A 24,576-nucleotide genomic window follows, 5' to 3' on the forward strand; every position below is an offset into this window, starting at 1 on the left:
ATACACACAAGTATATGTATGTGTATATGTGTGTGTGTGTGTGTGTGTGTGTATATATATATATATATATATATATATGTATGTGTGTGTGTGTGTGTGTGTGTGTATATATATATATGACAGCAGCAATCCAAGCTGTGAGAAAACAGTAAAAAGGAGGCATGTCAGGCGTCGTGGTACATTTTCTGATGTAGCTAGACGAAAATAACTTTGTGACGCTGCCACCAAATACACAAAACAATTACTTTGACAATCATGTTACATTATATTTAAAATGTTTCCTTTTCTTTTTCATAACTTCTTTAACACATGACATCGCTGTGAAGCGCGGGTATTTTGCTATATATATATATCACAGCGACACTCATAACAGTGACAAAACAATTACATTAACAATCATGTTACGTTATTTTAAAAATTTTTTCCTTTTCTTTTTCGTACCTTTTTTAACACACTACTTCTCCGCTGCGAAGCGCGGGTATTCTGCTAGTAGTAAAATATAAGAGTAGCTCAGTACTCTAAATGGTAAATGCTGGAAGGACCCGGAATTGAACCCGCAACCTCTTGATTATGAGACCGCAGTTCTTACCTCTGCACCAGCCAAGTGGGCATGTCAACATCATCCCCTGATCCAGTTTCTTTTTCTTCGGCTATATTCTTGAATAAAAAGTGCACTTATTTTGTTATACTTGAACCATTTGTGAAAGTGTTTATTTGATATTTGGACTTCAGTCTTCACATATTTATACACTTAATGTCAACAGTTTGTCATTGGTATTATAACATGCAAAATGTTTCTGTTATGTGTTCAACATTTCTTGCCTCGCATTTCCTTTCATCCTGCATTTACCCTGGTCGTTGTAGACATGGAACACACATGAAATGCATGTGTTCCAAATAATAATGTATTTAACCTATACAATTCCAGGCACCTCACACCCAGATAAACAGACCTGAGATGGGAGAACTTCAGCTGTGTCGGTGGGGGATTGGATAGTAGGCTGCTTGCTGCCTGTGCTGATTGACACATTTGCAAAACAAAGACGCTGATGAGGAGGTGTGAGGGACTTTAAGGTGTCCTGGGATTTTTTGTAGGCTTCAGGGATTCTAGTGTTAACATGTTACTGTACTACTTCAAAGATTGTGGTGCGGAGTAGCACTGTACATTCAGCTCATCAACATAAATTTTATCGATTTTTGAAATATTGGAACAGATTGTTTCAACGATTAGAAGGAAAAATGTGATCATTTGAGCACTTGCCTCAGGATATTTATCTAGTGGATGCATCCACCATCTTCTGCCTGTGGCTGCTGGAAGCTTGTGAGAAGCTAACATACGTGCAGGCTAAAAGAATGCAACAGACCTGCACAGACTACAGAATCCTTAATAATAACTTGCTTAAGGGTTTACATGGCAAAATACTTGCTGAGAAATCCTCATCTGTTAACGTGGTTTCTAAGAGACCGAAACCATGGTTTCCCTAACCAGAATAAGGGTTTATATGGCATTTTAGAAACCAGGTTTCTGTGAATAACTGGATTATTAAAGCACTAATAGAGAAGAGGCATTATTTTTTCAATACCATGGAACTTTAATTTCCACTGCAGCTTCCTGTTTAACATCAGATTTTACAGTTTTTTTTTAAATTTGTGACTACTTTTTAATTATGATCTTGTAAAGACTTTTTTTGTAGTGTAACAAGCTGTATAGCTTCATAATTATTCTGAGGTTTGGTAGCCCCAAAACCCCTAACCATACACTGGTAATCGGGAGATATACCCTTATGACTATCTCTACTACTGATCCTGAACTAATGCCACCACATCTTATGTGGTGATCTGAAAATGAGGTGTTTCTACTGAATTGTACATTGTAATTCATCCATTTTTTTTGTCCTGTGATAATTGATGCCATAGCCAGTTAGTGCAGCTGGCAAATAAATGTACTATACTCTATGTAAGCTGTGAGCTTGTTTGTTTTCTCCATTATTGCAATTTGTACTTCCGGATCAGCTGAAGGCAGCTTCTGTATAAAGTATGCAATGAGCATCAGAAAATGAAATACGAAGCTGATGTGTTACCCTAAATAGGAGATCTTGCCTTAACACTCATGTGATGCAAATATGGCAATGACTTCACAGCTGTACAGTGTATGTTTGATTTAGAAGTTGTTAAAAAAATGAAATTGAAATAAGTTAATTGTTGGAAAAATCTACATCCTAAAATTAAAGTGAATGCTGAGCTGTGGAAAATGAAGTTCTTATTGCATGCAAGTAGTATAACCTTGTCGCTAAGCCAGTTGGCTTTTAAACAACAAGGTTTCCAGTTCTGTCCACAAGCAAGTCACTTCACTTGTGTACAGGAAAATTAAATTTTGGTAGAAAACAATTTAATTTTGGCCTGTGGAGATCAATATTCCTTTAACAATGTTGGTGGTTCAATTCCTGACCCAGGCTTACTGTGAAACCACAAGCAACTTGCTTAACCTGCCTCAGCAGCAACTCTAAAAGAGTTTAGGTTATGTACATTGTACAAGCAATAATTACTGTATCCTAACCTTGTAAGTTCATTTGGACAAAGGCATCCAGATATACAGTACAATAATAATGGTATTATGTTACTTTTAGAACATGTACTGTATATAGCCAGCAGCTCTCAGGTTCTGCACATCCATGGCATTTAAATTCCACATTCTGTCATTTGCTTGTTTGAAACACAGTTGTACTAAAAGGACCAATATTACAGACTAAGGATGTTGAAAATGCGGCGTTTATTTTGCAAGTAAATGAAGTTACTTTTTGTTTAATCCTACATTATTAACAGCATGTACCATTATAAATTTTTCAGAGCACCTAAGATTGCAATATACAGTAGTAAACTGAAACTTGCATTTAGACTAAAAACATGCCACTAATAAATAAAATACAGTATTCATAATCCTAAAATGAGTATGGAAAACACTACATCATTAGTAAATAATTTTTCAGCCATCTTAAGCTACAGAAACTGACTATTATGATGGTACATAAATGATTTCCATGGACATGTGTTCACAACCTAATAAGACCAGTTTAGATTTAAGTGCAAGTGGATCAGAGATGGGTATGTGTATGTCATAAGAGAAACCAGTGTGCATCCCCAGCATCTGTGATTTTTTAAAAAAAAAAAAAAAGTTGGTTGGTTTGTTCCTATACAATATTCTGGAAGAAAGAGAAACAATCCGAATAACTGTTCGTGCAGACAGGTACCTTACAAATGTGAGCAAAGAATTCTTAATGTTGGTGCAAAATATTGAATTTTATGGCTAGAGTGATTTGCTTTGGTTTGTTCTTTTATAGCTCTATTTTTAGTCCTTGTTGAATTACTTATTCAATAATCTATTTTAAACTGCTTATCCAGGGCTGGGTCAGACAGAAGCTGGGGCCTATTGCAGCAAGCAATGACAAAAGACAAGAACAAACCCTGGGTAGGCTGCCAGTCCATTGCACGGAAGAGCGCACATACAAACTAGGGTCAATCCACCTAACCTTCATCTTTGGACATGTAAACATAGGCTAAACATGCAAATTCCATCTGGGGATCACCTAGGACATGAACCCAGGTCTCTGTGTTGCAAGGCAGCAGCACTACCACTGTGCCATTCAAGTTCTCTGACGTTTATCAGGGCCACTCTAGTAGAAGATCCCATGAAGCAGTGCTGATTGAATGTATCCATTAAAAAAGATCTTAGAATGTTAATGTAAATTTGCTCTCATAATGCTTTTTTTCTTTCCTCCACTGTATACCAAGAAAAAAAAAATACATTTCCAAAAAAAATTCAATTGATTCACCAGGTTTTCCTGAAAACCTCTGTTAGAGATGGGGTATATAATATTTAGTTCACTGTCTAAGTGAAGATATCCTTTCATTATTAGTCTGTGTTGAGGTCAAGTCCTACGCCACTCATTGGTTTTATCTTACCGATTGCCAGGAGATGACTGCCTTCATCTTTAATGTTTCACTTGGAGTCGGCTAGGTTGCTGGCACTGACAAGTAGGTTTTATATTGTCACTCTTCATTGAAATGTCACATTTGCTACCTGTAGAGTGTTATGAATTAAGTAAGTAGTATGAGGTGAATAGGTAACCTTAATTGCTAAAGATCGCTGCCAGTTATGTAGTGTGAACCTGGTTGAGGGCTGCTGTTTAAGAGACATTTCCTGTTTTTTTGCCACTGACACTGGCTACTCGGGTCTCTGACCAGTATAAGCAGCTATTGCACATAATTATTTGGTGGACCTTTTATTCTCCAACAACTGCAGCCTCTTCCAAAACTATGCAGTGTGATCACTGGCTTGGGTAAGTGACTTGGTTATGCTCATTCATAAGTCACAGATAAGAGCCTGAACTGGGAACTGCACATTTTTCAGGAAGGTGCATGACAGAAAATGGATGCACTTCTCAACATAAGACTTTGTTCCTGGGGGAAAAAATAAATAAAATAATTTGCAAAAATAAATAACCTACCGTAATTTGCAGCTCAAGAACTAACTATAAGTTAGTTCATTTAGTAAATATAATAAACATAAGGCATTACTCAGTAAATAAGGGCCAGACAGTAAGAGCACAGTGTAACAGTATTTTAGAGTGTAATCTGAATTGAAAGACCAAGCCAAAGAACTTGCATTGCTATAGAACTGAAATCCCAAAGAGATGATTCAAAACAGTTGTTTAGCTGCAAATTTGGACTTTTGTGCAAAGTAGACATTGGATTGTTGTGTACAAACAATTGATGATGATGGAAGTGGGAGATTAGGAGGTGGGACTAGGTCTTGTTTGGTTTTTGATAGACAGAGGTGGGCAATTTTACTTGTTTGGCACATTGTAAAAATGTGATAGTTCATCTGTTGTAATCGGCAGAAAAGCTTCTTCAGACTTGGCGCAATGGTAGCGCTGCTGCCTCACAGTTAGGAGACCTGGGTTCGCTTCCCGGGTTCTCCCTGCGTGGAGTTTGCATGTTCTCCACGTGTCTGCGTGGGTTTCTTCCCACAGTCCAAAGACATGCAGGTTAGGTGGATTGGCGATTCTAAGTTGTCCCTAGTGTGTGCTGTGAGTGTGGGTGTGTGTCTCCTGCAGTGAGTTGGCGCCCTGCCTGGGATTGGTTCCTGCCTTGCTCCCTGCATTGGCTGGGATTAGCTCCAGCAGACCACCGTGACCCTGTGTTCGGATTCAATGGGTTGGAAAATGGATGGATGGATGGCTTCTTCAGACTTGATCCCAAAAGCCAGGATAAATTTACTGGTCAGCACTAAATCACTTTTTCATCTTTTTATAGCATGATGTGATTTGGTCATTTATTTAATTGGAAAATACAAATTATGCATCAGAAAAATTACCTTTCACTGTAACGCTAGTATTTTTTTCTTTAAAAAAACTAATGGTTTGATCTTGTTACAAAAATAAGTACAGTTGTGCTTTAAAGTTTGTGAACCCTTTAGAATTTTCTATATTTCTGCATAAATATGACCTAAAACATCATCAAATTTTCAGTCAATTCCTAAAAGTAGATGAAGAGAAACCAGTTAAACAAATGAGACAAAAAATATTATATTTGGTCATTCATTTATTTATTAAGGAAAATGATCGGATATTACATATGTGAGTGCAAAAGTATGTGAACCTTTGCTTTCAGTATCTGGTGTGACCCCCCTTTGCAGCAATAACTGCAACTAAATGTTTCCGGTAACTTTCGATCATTCCTGCACACCGGCTTGGAGGAATTTTAGCCTATTCCTCTGTACAGGACAGCTTCAACTCTGGGATGTTGATGGGTTTCCTCACATTAACTGCTCACTTCAGGTCCTTCCACAACATTTCGATTGGATTAAAGTCAGGAGTTTGACTTGGCCATTCCAAAACATTAACTTTATTCTTCTTTAACCATTCTTTGGTAGAACAACTTGTGTGCTTAGGGTCATGGTCTTGCTGCATGACCCACCTTCTCTTGAGATTAAGTTCATGATGTTTTCCTTTAGAATTCTCTGATATAATTCAGAATTCATTGCTCCATCAATGAAGGCAAGCTGTCGTGGCCCAGATATAGCAAAACAGGCCAAAACCATGATACTACCACCACCATGTTTCACAGATGGGATAAGGTTATGTTTGGAGAAAGGAAAACACTGCATTCCAGCAAAACACTTTTCATTTAAACCAAAATGTTCTGTTTTGGTCTCATCCGTCCACAAAACATTCTTCCAATAGCCTTCTGGTTTGTCCACGTGATCTTGAGCAAATTGCAGACGAGCAGCAATGTGTTTTTTGGGGAGCAGTGGCTTTCTTCTTGCAACCCTGCCATGCACACCATTGTTGTTCAGTGTTCTCCTGATGGTGGACTCATGAACATGAACATTCGCCAATGTGAGAGAGGCCTTCAGTTGCTTAGAAGTTACCCTGGGGTCCTTTGTGACCTCGCCGACTATTAGACACCTTGCTCTTGGAGTGATCTTTGTTGGTCGACCACTCGTGGGGAGGGTAACAAAGGTCTTGAATTTCCTCCATTTGTACACAATCTGCCTGGTGGAGTCCAAACTCTTTAGAGATGGTCAGCTCTTTTTGTGAGGTCCTCAGAAATCTCCTTTGTTCGTGCCATGATACACTTCCACAAACGTGTTGTGAAGAGCAGACTTTGATAGATCCCTGTTCTTTAAATAACACAGGGTGCCCACTCACACCTGATTGTCATCCCATTGATTAAAAACACCTGACTCGAATTTCACCTTCAAACTAACTGCTAATCCTGGAGGTTCACATACGTTTGCCACTCACAAATATATAATATATTTGATCATTTTACTCAAATAAATGACCAAGTATAATATTTTTGTCTCTTTTATTTGACTGATTTCTAAATCTGCTTTTAAGACTTGAGTGAAAATCTGAAGATGTTTTAGGTCATATTTATGCAGAAATATAGAAAATTCTAAAGGGTTCACAAACTTTCAGGCACAACTGTATAAGTGTGCAAGAAGTTGAATGGCAGGAAAATGTGTTGAGGTATTTTGGCAGGATTCGAATTTTCTTGCACTGACCCTTAGAGATGAATTCTAATTTTTGGTGTTGGATGCTTTAATCAAGTGGATTAGTTCTGGTGTTTCTTCTGAGGGGTTTGTGTAAGGTTTTACTCCATCCATTATTTTAACAAATTCAGGACTGTAGGTAGCCAGTGCCTGCCTCCACTACCTACAGCACAGGCCAAAAGTTTGGACACACCTTCTCATTCAATGTGTTTTCTTTAATTTTCATGACCATTTACATTGGTAGATTCTCACTGAAGGCATCACAACTATGAATGAACACATGTGGAGTTATGTACTTCACAAAAAAGGTGAAATAACTGAAAACATGTTTTATATTCCAGTTTCTTCAAAATAGCCACCCTTTGCTCTGATTACTGCTTTGCACACTCTTGGCATTCTCTCGATGTTTTCAGTTATTTTACCTTTTTTTTGTTAAGTACATAACTGAACATACAACTGGGAACCCCTTAATGCAAGGGAGCAGCTCTATAGCCACGCCACCGTGCCCCCCGCCACCCATGTTTAATACATGCTTTAATGCATTTCATCGTGAAGAAGATATCGAGTATTTCTCTTAATATTCTGAATGTTCTTAGAGCAGGAACATCATGAAGTCAATGTGCGGCGATCGCTGTCTGCCCCTCACCGTGCAAGAGGAAGTCAGTTGAAGAAGCGCATAGAGATTAAAAACTGGGTCGGGGAACACTTAATATAAAGCATTTAATGTGCTACATTAATTAATGAAGGGGTTTGAGAAAATCTAGTAAATTGAACATTCATTTAAAGATGTTTAGTTTGCGACATTCTACTGACAAAATAAACTATTAGAATAAAGTCAACATGTCGACTTTAATCTATACTAATAAAAGGCAAAGCCCTCACTCACTCACTCACTCACTCACTGACTCATCACTAATTCTCCAACTTCCCGTGTAGGTAGAAGGCTGAAATTTGGCAGGCTCATTCCTTACAGCTTACTTACAAAAGTTGGGCAGGTTTCATTTCGAAATTCTACGCCTAATGGTCATAACTGGAAGGTATTTTTCTCCATTAACTGTAATGGAGTTGAGCTGGAAGGGCGGAGTTTCGTGTGACATCATCACGCCTCCCACGTAATCACGTGAACTGATTGTCAACGCAGTGCGTAGAAAACCAGGAAGACCTGCAAAAAGCGCTTAAGAAAACATGCATTATATAATTGAGAACGCAGCGAAAAACAATAAGAAGCGAGCGAGTGACATATACTACCATATTCATGAGTGTTGCTGCCTCGAAAGAAAGCAAGGTGTAAACCTAAACTTTAAATTAAGTTCATAGACAGGCTACGCTGGCGTTTCACATGCCCACAGGTAATGCGGATACAAGTTTAATGAGAGGACGAGGATATAAACGAGTTTTGATCACTTTATAACTAAGTTAAAATTGTAGGTGAAGGGGTGTGCTTATGCAAATTCCGAGAGACTGTGTTTGTGGGGGATTGACAGTTAAGGCGGGTGGGGAGTCACGCCATCATCTCCCTCCCATTCATCTAATTTCGGTCTGAGCTGAGCTCAGCTAATGCCGTCTTCCGAAGCAACTTCGTCAGACTGCCACCAAATACTCACAGAAAAATCCACAAGTTAATACACACGCTGTCTCTATAGAGTTTCTCCACACTGAATCCTCCAGGCACTACTTACAAAAGGTCACATTGACAATCGTGTTACGTTATTTTTAAAATCTTTCCTTTTCTTAGCACAAGCACAGCTGAGAAGCTTCGATGCATGTGCTCCATAACGCTTAAAAATAATGCATTTAATCACACTTTGCATTACAAGCAAAGGGAGCTTTTGTCAATGCATGATTTCCTGGTACTGTACACCATTACATTGATCAGCGCATCCCGATTCATTTTACCCTCGCACCACCTTAGTTTGAGAAGAAGTCTGAAAAATATGAGGTTAACACAGAAAACATCACCAATTCAAGCTTTATGAATAATCGATTCGCCATCAATAATTGTTTTGGTAAAGCCATCCTCCTTCCATTTTATAATTTTTCCGCCAATAGCCATGATTAAATGAACGGTAAATAAAGTAAGAGCAAAGCAGGGTGACTTATTTAGGCAGGCATATATATGACAGCAACACTCATGACAATGTCAATCATGTTACGTTATTATTAAAATGTTTCCTTTTCTTTTCATTACTTCTTTAACACACTACTTCTCCGCTGCGACGCTGGATTTTGCTATATATATAATATATGAATGACCTCCAAAGAGCTGAGACTTTTGATATCATGAACGTGTCTGCAAAACTGGTCTCCTGCCCAGCAAAAGTCGAGCAGCCAGCGCTGCGCATAGCTGTGCCGCCTTTGAGACGCTGACTGCGCTTCTGCCTTAAGTCAAAGTGAGCACTTTTAATTTTTTTCATCCTCCCCCGGCGCTATAGCCCAGACAAGTGCAAACACGGGACCCCTTTTTCTACACCACGGAAAATAATATTAAGGCGATTCACACTTTCTTTTGCACGATATACGATTATGAGGTCCTCAGCTCTGATTATGAAAACACGCACACGAGTGGAGGACTGACAGTGCCATCACAGCCGATTAATGGCGGGACGCCTCACCAGTCTACACAAGGCGATCATAACGTCAGCGAACACATCTCTATACTATATAAAAGAAAAAGGCAACTTTCCTTTCTTTACACCTTTTTTCCTTTTATCCCAAACCAAAGCCTTTCTCTCTTAACACTGCAGAGGACACAAAACTAATTTTCTTTAAATGCCGGTAAGGCACATTACCACAGGCACAAATTTGAACGCTCACATAGAAAATGTAATTTCTATACCACAGCCGTGTGTAGCGCCTTTCAAAAGGGATCTACTACCGAGATGATCCATATATATTTTAGCTGCTGTTAGTTACTTACCTGTTGTGTTACACAGTCTTTAAAATGTAGTTTACCTGAAACCACTCCAGTAGTGCTCAATGTACCTGTACTTCTTAAAACGTTAATGTTTTACTGTTTAATAACTTATAGACTATATTTTATTATTTTTCCCTTGCACTCAGTGACCAAAGCTATACACACACATATAGACACATACAAACATACACACAAGTATATGTATGTATGTGTGTGTGTGTGTGTGTGTGTATATATAATGTGTGTGTGTGTGTGTATATATATATATATATATATATATATATGAATATATGTATGTGTATATATATATGTGTATATGTGTGTGTGTGTGTGTGTATGTATATATGACAGCAGCAATCCAAGCTGTGAGAAAACACTAAAAAGGAGGCATGTCAGACGTTGTGGTACATTTTCTGATGCAGCTAGACGAAAAAAACTTTGTGACGCTGCCGCCAAATACACAAAACAATTACTTTGACAATCATGTTACATTATTTTTAAAATGTTTCCTTTTCTTTTTCATAACTTCTTTAACACATGACATCGCTGCGAAGCGCAGGCATTTTGCTATATATATATATATATATATATCGCAGCGACACTCATAACAGTGACAAAACAATTACATTGACAATCATGTTACGTTATTTTCAAAATGTTTCCTTTTCTTTTTCGAACCTTCTTTAACACACTACTTCTCCGCTGCGAAGCGCGGGTATTCTGCTAGTCTCGACATAAATGTCGAGAATAAAGTCAACATGTCGACTTTAATCTCGACATTTAGATTTTTTTTTTCTTCACTGTGTCCGTATTTTTTTTCCACCCGTAATGCCGAGCACCGCAATAAAGCGGCATTTTTTTTAGAGGAGCGTCAGTATCTTTTAAGCAAACAGCCCCTCCGTCAGGCGCAGAGAATGTCAAAGAGGGTGAGAGAGAGGCAGAGACAAGCAAACAATCAAGCTCCGCGAGGGATGCATATCTTATAGCATTGAGGAGTTTTAGTTAATATGTAATACATGCTCTGATTGGGTAGCTTCTAAGCCATCCGCCAATAGCGTCCCTTGTATAAAATCAACAGAGCAAACAAATTGAGGAAGCGTGTAGCATGAATTAAAAGACCCATTGTCCGCAGAAATCCGCGAACCAGCAAAAAATCTGTGATATATATTTAGATGTGCTTACATTTAAAATCCGCGATAGAGTCAAACCGTGAAAGTCAAAGCGCGATATAGTGAGGGATTACTGTACACCTTATGAGAAGGATTTAGGAGTCATAGTGGACTCTAAGCTATCAACTTCCAGCCAGTATTCAGAAGCCATTAAGAAGGCAACAGAATGTTAGGATAAATAGCACAATGTGTGGAGTACGTCCAAGGAGGTTATGCTCAATTTTATAATGCACTAGTGAATACTGTGGAATACTGTGCAGTTTTAGTCTCCAGGCTGCAAAAAGGACATAGCAGCACTAGAAAATGTCCAGAGAAGAGCGACTAGGCTGATTCCAGGGCTAAAGGGGTTGAATTATGAATAAAGATTAAAAGAGCTGAGCCTATACAGTTTAAGCAAAAGATTAAGAGGTGACATGATTGAAGTGTTTAAAATTATGAAGGGAAATTAGTAGAGTGGATCAAGACTTGTATTTTAAATGAGTTCATCAAGAACACATGGACACAGTTGGAAACTCAAGGGTTAATTTCGCACTAACAGTAGGAAGTTTTTCTTTACATAAAGAATGATAGACACTTGGAATAAGCTACCAAGTAGTGTGGTAGATGGTAAGACTTTAGGGACTTTCAAAACTCGACTTGATGGGTTGTTTTTTTTTTTTTGTTTGTGTTTTTTTTGAAGAAATAAGTGGATAGGACTGGTGAGCTTTGTTGGGCTGAATGGCCTGTTCTCGTCTAGAGTGTTCTAATGTTCAAACTGTTAAGTTGTGCAGTGTTAATTTTCTAATAGTGAGTGAAACATGCAGGTTGGTGGCTGCACCTTCATGACCATGGATAGCAGTTTAGAGGGAATATGTTTTTCAGGGCTTGTTTTGATTAAGCATGTTATTCAAAAGGTTATCTGCAATAGCTTTGCACTTTTGTTTTTTGTTTAATCTTGCATGTTGGCTGTTGTTTCTTAGTATTACAGTTGTCAAAAGCCAAATACCCAGAATGTATGTCTATAGATAAAATATATGACACTAATATTTACTTTTGTAGAAAGTTGAAATTTAAACATTAACATGCAGAGATACATACATTTGCTTTAGATACATTTGCACAACTTTTCCCGACAGTCCAGTCATTTCTTGACGTGGTGTGTACTTTCCTCAGCACTGTATGTATATGAAACAGAGTGAACGGGAGTGTTTTTAGTTTATCAAAATACTTTGCCATACTCTGTCACTGACAACAGTTTTTAGAAGTATTTGGAGAATTATTGGAATTGCATCATGCATATAAGCTTAGTTTTATGGATATAAAATGTTGTTCACTGTGTACATTGGAAACAATTTATGTGCACATTGTTTATTTCAGAGTTTGTGGCGTTTTTTTTTTTTGTTTGTTTTTTCCTTTAAATTTTTGCCTATGACATACATTTAACTTGTATTGTATAATTATTTAACTCCATTGTCATTTGCAACATATACTGTGCAAATTCAAAAAATTGATGACAACAGGCGAATTAAAATGAATCACATTTTGCAAGAGTATAGCCATGTTAGATGGACTTGTCTATAATTTGAGGTAGCTTAATAAGTTCACATGTACCGAAAAAATGAGAAAAGTGAGCTATTGAAGGAGCTGCATTATCTCTTCACTCTAAGCATCAGTACTTTTAAAATGGTAATTTTTACTTCTGTTTATTTCAGCAGATGGACTCGCATCGGTTTGCATACATTTGTGTGTAAATGATCACAATATACACAATTTAAGTATTTTAAACTTAAATAACCCTGCGGCATGGCAGATATTGTTGCCACCTTGAAGGATTTAGACTTGATTTCTGGGCCTTGTGTATGTATGTTTGTTCTCTTCTGAATGAGTGTTTCCTACAGTAACTCTTCTTTCCTCCCTGACGGCTGAAGTCGATGACTAAATTATTTCCGTATTAGTGGGCATGCCCTAAACTGGATTATTCTGTTCCAGTCAGACATAGTTCCATGTTTGCCCTGTTACTGCTGGCAGAGGCTTTGTTTCCCAAGCCCTGAACAAAAGTGATTATAGTAAGCTAATGAATGGATGTCAAAACCTTACAAATTGTTCCTTTTGGGAACTTCAGCTTAGAATATGAAACCATTTTTTTAGACAAAGGTTAATTATGTGATTCCTTTTCTGTTCCACAGGGAAAAGATGTTTGGTTTCCATAAGCCAAAGATGTACCGAAGTATAGATGGTTGTTGCATTTGTAGAGCCAAATCATCAAGCTCTCGATTTACTGATAGCAAGCGCTATGAAAAGGATTTCCAGACTTGCTTTGGGTAGGTATCCATGTTGTTAAGTAATCATGTAAGTTTTGTGTAGTGGTTGCTTGAACATTCACTTTTGTACATGCAAATCTATGTTTACATATAGTAGAATCTCCAAGTGTGGTTTGAAGTAAGAAAATGAAAGGGTAAGTGCAAAGTGTCACAGTGCATAGTTTACAAATTTTCTTTATTGTACAATTGTAGTAGAATTGTTTGCTTATCAGAAAGGATTGAATATGGGCAGATACTAGCTGTTCTTGGTTATATAGTAACAGTAGTGGGCGAGATGAACCTGTATTTTTACCATTTGTCACAAGTAAGTATGTTACTCAATTTAAAAGAAAAAATAAACTACCTCAAATAACTAAACATAGAAGCAGCTGTACCAGATCAGCTGAAAAATATTAGATCGTTAGAAAGGACTTTGTCTAAACCTCGGAAATTTAGCTTGGTTTGTTATTTGTTGTTTAAGTGTGTTTTGTCACCATGCCTAGATTGAAAGAGCTCTCCAAGGCCTTCAGAAAAGAGGGTATTAGATGCCTATAAGTCTGGGAAATGTATTTTAAAAATGTCACAATTTGAGGTCAACTAGTCAATTGTCTAGAAGAACATAAAAGTGTAGAGATGATTTCAAACAACTGTCTAATTTTCCTGGCCAGGCCAAACCACTCAAAAGTTCAGCCAGAGTAGAATGCAAGATGCGTAAAGAAGTCTCTAGGAACCCCCACATTTGACCATGGTACTTACAAGTGGATTTTGGCACAGTTAATATCAAAGTGCATGAATCTACCATTAGATAGATCTATAAAACAGATCTACATGGGAGGTGTGCCAGATTAAACATCAAGGCAAGTTTGCCCATAAACATCTAGGTAAAGACCAGGGGCTTCATGTATAACAACATGCGTAGAATTCACACTAAAACATGGCGTACAGACAGAAGTGGAAATGGTGTGTACGAACAAAGAAATCCAGATGCATAAATCTGTGCGAACGCCAAGTTCTACACACTTCCCCTTTACAAATCCCAACAAATGTGAAATTTAACGTATGTACATGTGCTTACAGCCTCACCCTGAAAAGCTCCTAGAATTTTGCATGTTTTAATATGCAAATCAATATAAATATCGCCTTCCACTTAGTGTTTGGTTAAAAGACAATGGCAAAAAAAAAAAAAAAAAATTCAGCGAATGTGAAATGGAGGCAAGGAAAATCATACTATTTCTTGGCTTAAGCAGTGGTATAAACAACAAAAGGAAGGTGATCAAGTGATACAGAGTGGCAGAGACACTCAAGTACAAGTTCAGAAAGTTGCACAGTGCCTGAAATAAAAAAGAAGTGGTCAGATATCAAAGTCGCTGTGAAAAGATGAGTCATAGCCCACCATCTGAGTATTATACGGAAGTGTATTAGGGCACAGAGAAAAGGAAAAAATAGGGACACAAAGTAAAAAAAATTGAAATGTTAACTTTAATCTCAATTTCCACTTTAATCTCATAGTTTATTTTGTCATTAAAGTAGAACATCGTAAACCTCCATCGTAAATAAAGTAGCATGTTAAATGCTTCATATTCTATGTGTGTGAATCACCATGTGCTTCTTAAATGGGCTTTCTCTTACGCTGACAGGAGTATGCAGGCATTGATCTCCAAACAGAATTCATTGCATTCATGATATTACAGCTCTCTGAACAATTTAAATACTCTGATGTATACTTTATCATTTTCATGATGAAATGCATTAAAGCATGTATTAAATATGGGAGAACAGTTGTAGAGATGAGCTGTTTCCCCATTCAGGGATTGTTCTTGCCTCCCGCAAGATGCTTGCTGGGACATGCATGACCCTAAATGATGAAATAATTTATTGCAGCAGTACTGTCTCTTTCAAATGTACCAACCCCCAATTCCTGTCCGTCCTTTTCTTTCTTCACGTAACCAATCGCTGTGCAATAAGCTCTGTAATAAATGTCAGACCAGTTGTAAGATTAGAACGCTGAATCTTCAAAACCTTTAAGGAACATTGAAAAATCTTAGTAATACATTTTAATTATTCAATCCATCTATCCATCCAGGGTTGTGCCAGTCCCAGCAAGCAGCACAAGGCAGGACCAATCCCTGGACGGGGCACCAGCTCTTTGCTACTGCTGCGTCACCATGCTCCACATGTTTGATACATTTTTTAAATGAAGTTAAAAATTTATCTGTATAATGTAACATACAGACTTTAAAGCATTTCATCTTAATGAGGTCAACTATACATCCTAGTATTCTAACAGTACAGAGTTACAAGAGGATAGCTCTTGGAAATCTAAATCGACTTAGAACCCAGTCGTCATCATATGTAAATACTCATTCTCTTCTATTGAATTGATTTGAATACCTTTATTGCTATTGTATGGTAAAATAAGTTTATGGAGGATTTGCATATAGACTCTTATTATTGTATACGAACACAATATTAAAAAAAAATGAAAAATGTACTTAGTTTGCTTTCATATTGTATAACATACATGTACATATTGTATAGTGCAAATGGTTCAATGGCTTAGGTTTCACATTATTACATCTGTAGTGCAAGTTTACAAGTAAAAACAGTTCTACCAGCAGCACTTTATGGACTGACTGAGTGCATTTATAGCTCTAGGGGTGAAACTGCTTCTGAATCTCGAGGTCCATACAGAAAAGGCTCTGAAGCATTTGCCGGAAGGGAGAAGTTCAAATAGACTGTGCACATGGCTGAGGAAGTGTGTGCTATAAATATTCTTCAGGGCTATATGATATATCTCGATATTCCTCTGCACTCTTGACACAACCTGCCATAGAGTTTTTCAATCAGCTGCTTTACAACGGTGATTCCACACTCGGATATAATGGGTTAAAATAAACTGAGTGACGCACTGAGTGTAACAATGCTAAAGCAGCTACAGTAGTTGGAATAGTTTGGCCATTCCTTGCACCATTACATTATTACAGAATGATTACAATCAAGCAAATTAAATTTGTAAATGATATGCAATTAATTTCTGTGTTTTTGATAAATCCGGTGTCATTGATGCAAACATGAAAAAGAAAGGTGAATGACATGGAAACAGTAACTCTGCTTTGACACTGGGTGCTGCCAATTTGCAAAACTGAGCAAAAACATGCATACGTAGGAATGGGGCTACTGTGAAAATGTGCATGACTTTATGCCAAATTAAGTTTTTATACATTTCAAAGTGTGCAAGGAAAAGGGCATACACAACGTTTTTGTATATACGCACTGTTTATGCATGAGGCCCCAGGACTTTTGGTACAGTGTGCTTTGGATAGACAGGGCAAAGAGTTATTTGGCAACAGTACCAGAAGACTTGTTTGTCTAAAACCAAAAACCACATTTGACCAGAAGAACATGATACCAGCTGTAAAGTATGGTAGTTGAAATGTTATGTTTTGGGACTGTTTTGCTGCATCTAGACCTGGGCAGCTCACCATCATAGAATCCACTATGAATTCTTCATTGCACCAGTGGGTGCTTGAGGATAATGTGAAACCCTCTGTCAGAAGATAGAAACTCAACTAAAAGTGGACCATACAACATGACAATGACCCCTAAATATAAAAGAAGAGCGAGACAAAAATGGAGGTTTCTGGAATAGCCAAGTCAAAGTCCGAATCTGAATTGGCTGTGCACACAAGACACTCCTTAAACATTGCATAGCTGAAAGAATCCTTCATAAAAGAGTGGGGGGAAAAGTTAACTGCTAGTCAATGTCAGAGACTGCTAGACCTTTATAGGAAACACCAACTTGAGGTCAATACCAGTCAAATCTTCATCTCTATTCCCTTCCCCCAAAATTACATCACCTTTACCTAGAGATACAGTTTAAAGGTAGATGGAATCTTGATAACATATATTAAGAAAGAAGAAAAAAAAATTCATTAGGGTCCACTTTTTTTCACATTACAATTAAACTTGGCTTTTTTTAAATGTTCCAACAATGTATGAATAAGCAAATTACAGCAAACAAGGGAAAGCAACAGTCATTTGGGAGCATTTCACTCTAGAAGAAAATTTATCGTGTCATGACAGAACAACAGTTATGCAGCAGCATGTAAAAAGATGTAATCTAGGTTTCACCTAAGACTTGCCTGATTCCACCAATCAACCAAGGACTAGGTATAGTTGTGGTGTGCTACTTCACTTATGGCTTTCTGTCCAGTATACTGGCAAATAGCTGCCTTTTATATATTTCCAGTTATCTGTTTCATTCTATTAGTTTAAATTCTAAATGACAAATTTAGAACTAATTTAAATGCACTTGTGAACACATTGTAGCCTCTTATACCTTTTTATATATATTTGTTGTTTTCTTCTACAGGTAACCCAATTTTTGTTTTGGGCTGGGTAATAGAAATCTTATGAATATTCTTACTAGAGCTCTGAACCTTCGCATAACATGTGCCAGAGGGTGTTCATTACTTAATTACCCTCACAACTTATAAGTATTGATTGACTGATGGCTCAAAACCTGTCTCCACGGTTTTTTCACAGCCCTGCACTCCCACTATGGAGCATTTGCAAGACAGAGAAGGTGTCTAGATATTTGCATTCTTTAAAATTGCCGCTGCTTAAGTGTAGCATATCTGCTATGATAAAAATCCTTTTGCTTAGCACATACATTTGGGCTTTCTTGAAAGCTGATAGGCTGATGTGTGTATTTAAGATATTTGACTGTAGAATTCTTCCGTCACTTTGATATGAAAACAATTAATTGCATCAGTAAATAACTAAAACTGATCTGCACCCAATCACAATATGTTACAAAATCTACTACATTTTAAAATTTTCATTGGGTAAGTCTATCGTTTCCAGTATAAACTTCAGTACCCCATCAGGCAATGTCATAATGAGAAAATGTTGTACACCTTGTGCAAGTAGAACTGCACAAATAATTGTATGCATGTTTTTTAAAAAAAAAAAACAACAGACCTTATGTTGTAACCTGCTGGTGACCCAAGGGTAATGCAGCAGAGATGGGAGGGTATGATTTCATTGAAAAGCATAAAAGTTTGCAACTGCTTGTTTTAGAGAGAATTTTTGAATAGCTTGAACTGCTTCTTAAATGTTTCTTTCAGGAAGCTATAGTAAAATATTTTGGAAATCTTAAAATAAGACAATGTACCTAGTTTGTTAGCTACATCAAATTTAAGTGAATGGTTGGTATAACTGACAACACTACTTGTTATATTTGTTGGCCAATGCACTCCCAATTTTTTTTTTTTTTCTTTTTTGTTTCATGTGAATTATACTTGGTCAAAGCATGAGGCTTTTTTTGTGAAAAGCTGTAAGTGAATAATTTGTTGGTTTAGTACTCCTAAAACTGTTTAAATACATTGGCAATGGGTTCTATGTTCCCCTTCATGCTTAAATTTTGGCGGATGTTGTGTGTTTTGTTAGTGCAGAATTAAACTGAATCACGTTTTGTACTACTCTTTCTGATCAATGGTTCGTTGGTAGCATTGTCTGCTTGTGTTTAATTCACCCTCAATGAATGAAAAATAGAGTTCTAATTGTGTAAGTGTTTGAACATCATTATTTGCCCTGAAAGCCACAAGTATGGTAAATGTACAGATGGAAAAGTCACCTTCAAGCTGGTTAGATGGAACACTTGAGCTTATTAATATTTACTATGGTAGCATTTATACTGAAGTTGATGTAGAGTTATCTAGAAAACAGGTGAGTAGTGAGAAAGAACTATGATAAGAGGAAGCTCAATGAACAAATGGCAATTACAGTATGTTTAAATCTGATCCTGGGAGCACACAATGCCTGGTTTAGTGTTATGTTGTGTATGTTAGCCAACAGAACTACTGAAATCTATCTCTGCTTGTCTACTGTTGTGGTAGGAAAAATACAGTAGATGTAACTGGCAATTACAACTTATCCTGTACAGTTATGTAGAAAATTGCTAGGTAGGGATGCACTTAAAACTTCAGCTGGTGTTTTTACTGGAAGTTTTCTCAATGGAGCACTTAATTTGCATCAAGCTACTGAGTCTTTAGTCCTTTTCTGAGTAAAGATCAAGACCCTTGATTCAAGTCCTGATGTTAGCATAGCTTTTGATATTATCTGGCCAATTAGAATTTCTACAATTGATAGAGGAACAAAAAAGGAAATTCTGAAATTATTATGAAAGAAGTTTTTAGTCTTATTTAGTGCAATGGTTTAATTAAAAATGTTCTGCTTTAGACTATGGGTTTGGAGGTGTTAACCCACAGTTTTGTGTTTACTTTTAGAACACATGCTAGTTTATTTCTGAAAGACAATAGATCGGTGAGTTTGAAGGAAAAATGCACTGCAATTGTATATGATTTGTTTATCAGTTTGCCATTCCATACTTCTAAACATCATGTATGAGCCAACACATGACAAAAAATGTGTATTGATGGTTTTATTTATTTTTTAGATTACATGAAACTCGCTCAGGAGAAATCTGTAATGCCTGTGTGCTGCTAGTGAAGAGGTGGAAAAAACTGCCTGTTGGTTCAAAAAAGAATTGGAATCACGTATGTATGATCAGTGATTGGGACTAGAAGCATTTCCAGAATTATTCTTTAAATAAAGTTTATTGGATGCAATTGAAAAATGTATTGTTTCTCATCAAAGTAAGCTGTCATCATTGATCAGTATGATTCAGTTCTGCCCTTTATTAAGATAGAATATTCTTATTAGGTATCTTTTACTTGCCATGCTTTCATTACTAGTCACAATAACCATTTTTGATTTCAAGCTCTGAGTAAGAACAGCTTGATTATGGTTCAGTGTAGAATGCTATAAGCAGTTGGAAATGGCAGTTGAGCATTCATATTAATTTAATTGTTGCTCTGTGGAGAAAAATAGTTACCCATTTTGGAATCTGTACGTGAATACCCTTCCGTATTGAAGATTACAAATAAATGCCAACTTTATCATTTTTCATGCCACAAATGGCTTCAGTGCTTCTTATACCCTTTAAACCAAATGAGTGTTTTCAGAAAGTGAAAGGATGGGTAGGCTTGTACCTTTACATCTTAAAATAGTTAAATGTGCTACTTAAAATTGTTTTGTGCAACATCAATATGCAATTAAGCATAATAATTAAAGCAACTTATATTTCCTTGATATGAATTGACTGTTTTGGAGAGAGTGCATGAGCAGTAATATTAAAACGTTAAACATGTTCTTTTGTGGTGGGTTTTGTTTGTGTTAATGAGATGGGTTCAGTAGTCTAGTATAGCTTCAAGGGTGTCATTGCAACCAGTATTAAGTTTTTAAAAAATATGTAACTGTATATCTAGTCTACTACTGTTTTGTGTTTTTTTTTTTTTTAAGCTCTGTTTACTTTTTATAGGTGGTGGATGCAAGAGGAGGACCAAGTGTGAAAACATCAGTGAAGCCAAAAAAAATTAAATCCCTCTCCAGGAGAGTCAAGCCAAGCCAAATCAGTAAACTTAAGAAGGAATTGAAAAGGCAGAGTATGTTATATTTCAGGGTTCATTCTCAAGATGTGACAATGTATAGATTTAATTTCAAGATATTTTTTTATCCTGTCTAATCAGTTTTTTCTGGGTGAAATAAATCACTATTTTTTTTCTTATAATTGGCTGCCAAAGCAGTAACCATTTATAGTAGTCTGCACTGTGCCTGAGTGTGTTATTGTGATAATGACAATATTGATTTTTTTATACTTTATTAGCATTGTATTCTTTTAATAGGTCTGTTTATTTCAGTTTGACTATCTTGGTATAACTGATTCAGTCAAACCAAGTTTTAATACTGGTAAGTACCTACCCAAACATGAGTACCCAGTCAGGAATTATTAAAAACATAGAGATTTAAAAAAAAATAATAACAATAATTCCAAGGTCAGCGTAGAATATAAATTATATAAAAAAAAAACCTTTACTAAGTTTTCTTAATTTTTTTAGCATCTTAAAGTAAATGAAGTAAGAAAAACTAATTTTTGATGCATTTTCCATCTCTCTTAGATTCTGATGCTCATAGTACCACTTCAAGTGCCTCCCCAGCACAGTCTCCAACATACAGCAATCACTCAGATGGCTCGGACACTGAACTGGGCACACCCTCCAGTAGGATGCCAGTATTTTCCTTTCTTGACCTCACATACTGGAAAAGGTACAAATGGATGTATAATATTCTCAGTGTTTTAGATTTAAGCCTACACTAGTTGTTTTGTGTGGCCTTCCTTAAAAAATTTTAGTTTGGTTACTTTTCATTTTAATCTAAGATTTTCTGCAAATTATGGTGCAGAATGTGAACTAGATGGGTTTTTAAACTTTCTGTTGATTTGAGACTCATTTTAGTAACACAATTTTGTAGTAAACTTAACTGGGCAGTGACAAAACTCTTATTGTGTGGTGGGAGACACATATGAAAACCTAACAGCAATGCCTGCCCTTAATCTAAATGTACATAAAATTGAGAGAATTTGTACTTATTCATAGAATATAGAAGAGCACTGTAATGGCTTGGGAAGTTTCTAGTATGTTTACTTTTTATGTCTGTACATGACTACATTTTGTTTTTAAAGCTAGCATTCCATTTAGACCTCACAGTCTGACAGATTTGACTTTATGTATTTTAATATTTAATCTTGATCCTAGTTTAGAGGTAAAATTACATTGCTTCAATTACATGTTCATTGCTTGATAATAGGGTGTGGAATATAGACATTCCGATACTTCTGTCATTTCTAGGCTAGTGATTAACAAATACAAGAATTTATTGAAGGAATTCTTCTTCTTCTTTCCAGAATTGTCCCAGGTTTTTCAATATTTGCTTACAATATTTATTATACAGTTGGGTACATTTTCTTTGGTTTTCCAATTGGAGCACAGTCGCACAGTGTCAGTAGCAGGATTTGAACCCACAACCTCCGGGTTTGAAGTCCAAAGCCTTAACCATTATACTGCCTGAGTCTGCCTGGCTTCCAGTGCCATTTCTGATTCTAGTTTTTGAAATTTGCATGTTCTGCCATGCTAGGATGTCCCCATCCCATCGGAGTACTGTGGTTTTCCTCCCACATTTCCACATATGTGCATGTTTGATTAATCGTCAATTCAGTTATTCCTGCGATTGACTGGCACCCCTTCAGGGGTTAGCCTCTTTCTTGTGCCCAGTGCTGTGAGGACTGGCTCTAGACCATCCATGTCCTTGAATTGAATTAAGCAGGTCTGAGAATGATCTGCATGTGTTTGTGTTTGTCTTATTTAAGCAAGGCTTAGCACAATCAGTATTTCACCATTTAGTATTTAGTTTCAGGGATGTACGTTTGTGTTGTAGTGTTTGTAGAGCTCTCACTACATTAGAGGTTAAGCCATGTTTGCAAATCTGCAGTAATGCTTAAATATTGCAAGTGGAACTCACAAGAACTTTCTTTTATTTATCTCAAGACAAAAGGTATGCTGTGGTATTATCTACAAGGGTCGCTTTGGAGAAGTTCTTATTGACCCCCATCTCTTCAAACCCTGCTGTAATAACAAAAAAATAGTTTCTGAGGCTCCAGAGCCCTCCGAAGCTCATCCAACCATTGTCAAGGAAGAGGAAGAGGAAGAGGAATGGTGATATGGTTGACACCCTTCTAAAGAATATGTGTAGTTCAAGCACTACTAGAAGCATCCGTAGGTTTCTCATACAAGATGATGGCAGCTGGACTGTGTGTAAGGTGTTTTTGTTTTTTGTTCAGTTTCTCTTTTCAATTCCTCATTCAGTCATTCTGGAGTCATTTGCCACTCCTCACATAAGCCAAGAAACTCCTTGCATGCATGCATTTTTTGTGTATGCTTCCAGTAGAACTATTGAAGTACAATAACCTCAGTACACCTTGGCTTTAAAGATGGCTTTTTTTTCCCCAAGAAACGGGCATTTTTTTGTGTGTCTGTGTTTCTCTTGTAGGACTTGTACCTTTCAAATGGACTCTCAGTATGAGCAAGTGTTTTTGTATTATCCTTGTTTAGAGGCCTTTCAATGTTGAATTTTAATCTTAACTGTATTATTTAACTTCATTGCAACTGGAAATATGTCATTCAGAAGTCTCCTTTGGGGAAACTATTTATCTAAAATATCAAACATTTACACTGGAGTTTAAAAAAAAAAAAAAAAACACAAAAGTGGGACTTTTTGGTACTTGGTGCAACCTGTCATCTTTTTTATATTTTGGTAAAACTAAGTTTAGAAGATATATTTTCTTGTCTTCATAGCAGGTAAGTGTCTAAACAGAACATTGTTTACATTTCTTATACCTGGTAATTGAAGATGAAACCTTTTCATTCTGGAACCAGTAATTTGCATAATTTTAGTGCTGGCAAAATATTTGCTTTAATACACATATTACATTCAGTTTTACAGTTGGTTGAATCTGCAGTGTTAAACCTTGCACCAGACATGCCACAGGTGATTTAATTTCAGGCTGTAGAAATAAATAGTTTTGAAAGACTAAATTGCTTAAAAGATATTGGTGTAACAGTAGCCCCCAAACCAAACTCTGTTAAGTATTTGCCTTTCCAAAAATCCCAGAAACTGTGGTTAGAATTCTTATTACGGTATTATGTGCTATAATAATGTTTATTTTGTGTTAATTGTATAGGAGAAGACAACCCATCATATTTAGTAGTAAGATTTGATAGACATTAAAGTATCTTCTGTGAGACATTTTAAGTATCTTTAGTGTTGGCATTTTCATGTTAACGTCTGCAGTATATCCAACATAAAGTGGAGGTTTTATCTTATTATAGGTTTTTCATATTACTTTGCCTTTGTGAGGCTTACTGTTGTTACTATTATTGCTTTGAAACCAGCTGAACTGCCAAACGTTTCACTACCTGAAGCCTGAAAGCTGTAGCGCTGTAAATATTCAGCATTTTATATGTGAGGTAAAGAAACCTCTTTTTAAATACATTTTGTCTATGTGGATGAAAAAGGGGAGCAAATATACATGTAAATATATTGTTTGTTTGTAAATTTGAGCTATACTATGATTTGTCTCCAGAATTTTAAATTCACATTTCAGGGAATCTTGTACAACTCTGTATCACCAAGTAAGTAATAACCAGCATGTTCAGTTAAGGTTGCTCTCAGCACTTCTCCTCTTTACCTGTTGACCCA

At 36.7% G+C, this 24,576-nt stretch overlaps 1 protein-coding gene across 2 annotated transcripts in view; it reads left to right on the forward strand.

Annotated features, from left to right (window-relative positions):
- The window catches only part of sinhcaf (SIN3-HDAC complex associated factor), a 33,117-nt gene extending 8,680 nt beyond the window's left edge, over positions 1-24,437 (forward strand). For both annotated transcript variants that reach the window (XM_039761858.1, XM_039761857.1), the window contains exons 2-6: positions 13,306-13,440; positions 19,880-19,979; positions 20,804-20,927; positions 21,441-21,588; positions 22,866-24,437. In XM_039761858.1, the coding sequence (XP_039617792.1) occupies positions 13,313-13,440; positions 19,880-19,979; positions 20,804-20,927; positions 21,441-21,588; positions 22,866-23,037 (672 nt within the window). In that variant the 5' untranslated portion in view covers positions 13,306-13,312 and the 3' untranslated portion in view covers positions 23,038-24,437. The remainder of the gene's footprint in view (positions 1-13,305; positions 13,441-19,879; positions 19,980-20,803; positions 20,928-21,440; positions 21,589-22,865) is intronic.
- Positions 24,438-24,576: the final 139 nt, after the last annotated feature.

This window comes from Polypterus senegalus, chromosome 8 (assembly GCF_016835505.1).
Source record: "Polypterus senegalus isolate Bchr_013 chromosome 8, ASM1683550v1, whole genome shotgun sequence".
NCBI classification, from domain to species: Eukaryota; Metazoa; Chordata; class Cladistia; order Polypteriformes; family Polypteridae; genus Polypterus; species Polypterus senegalus.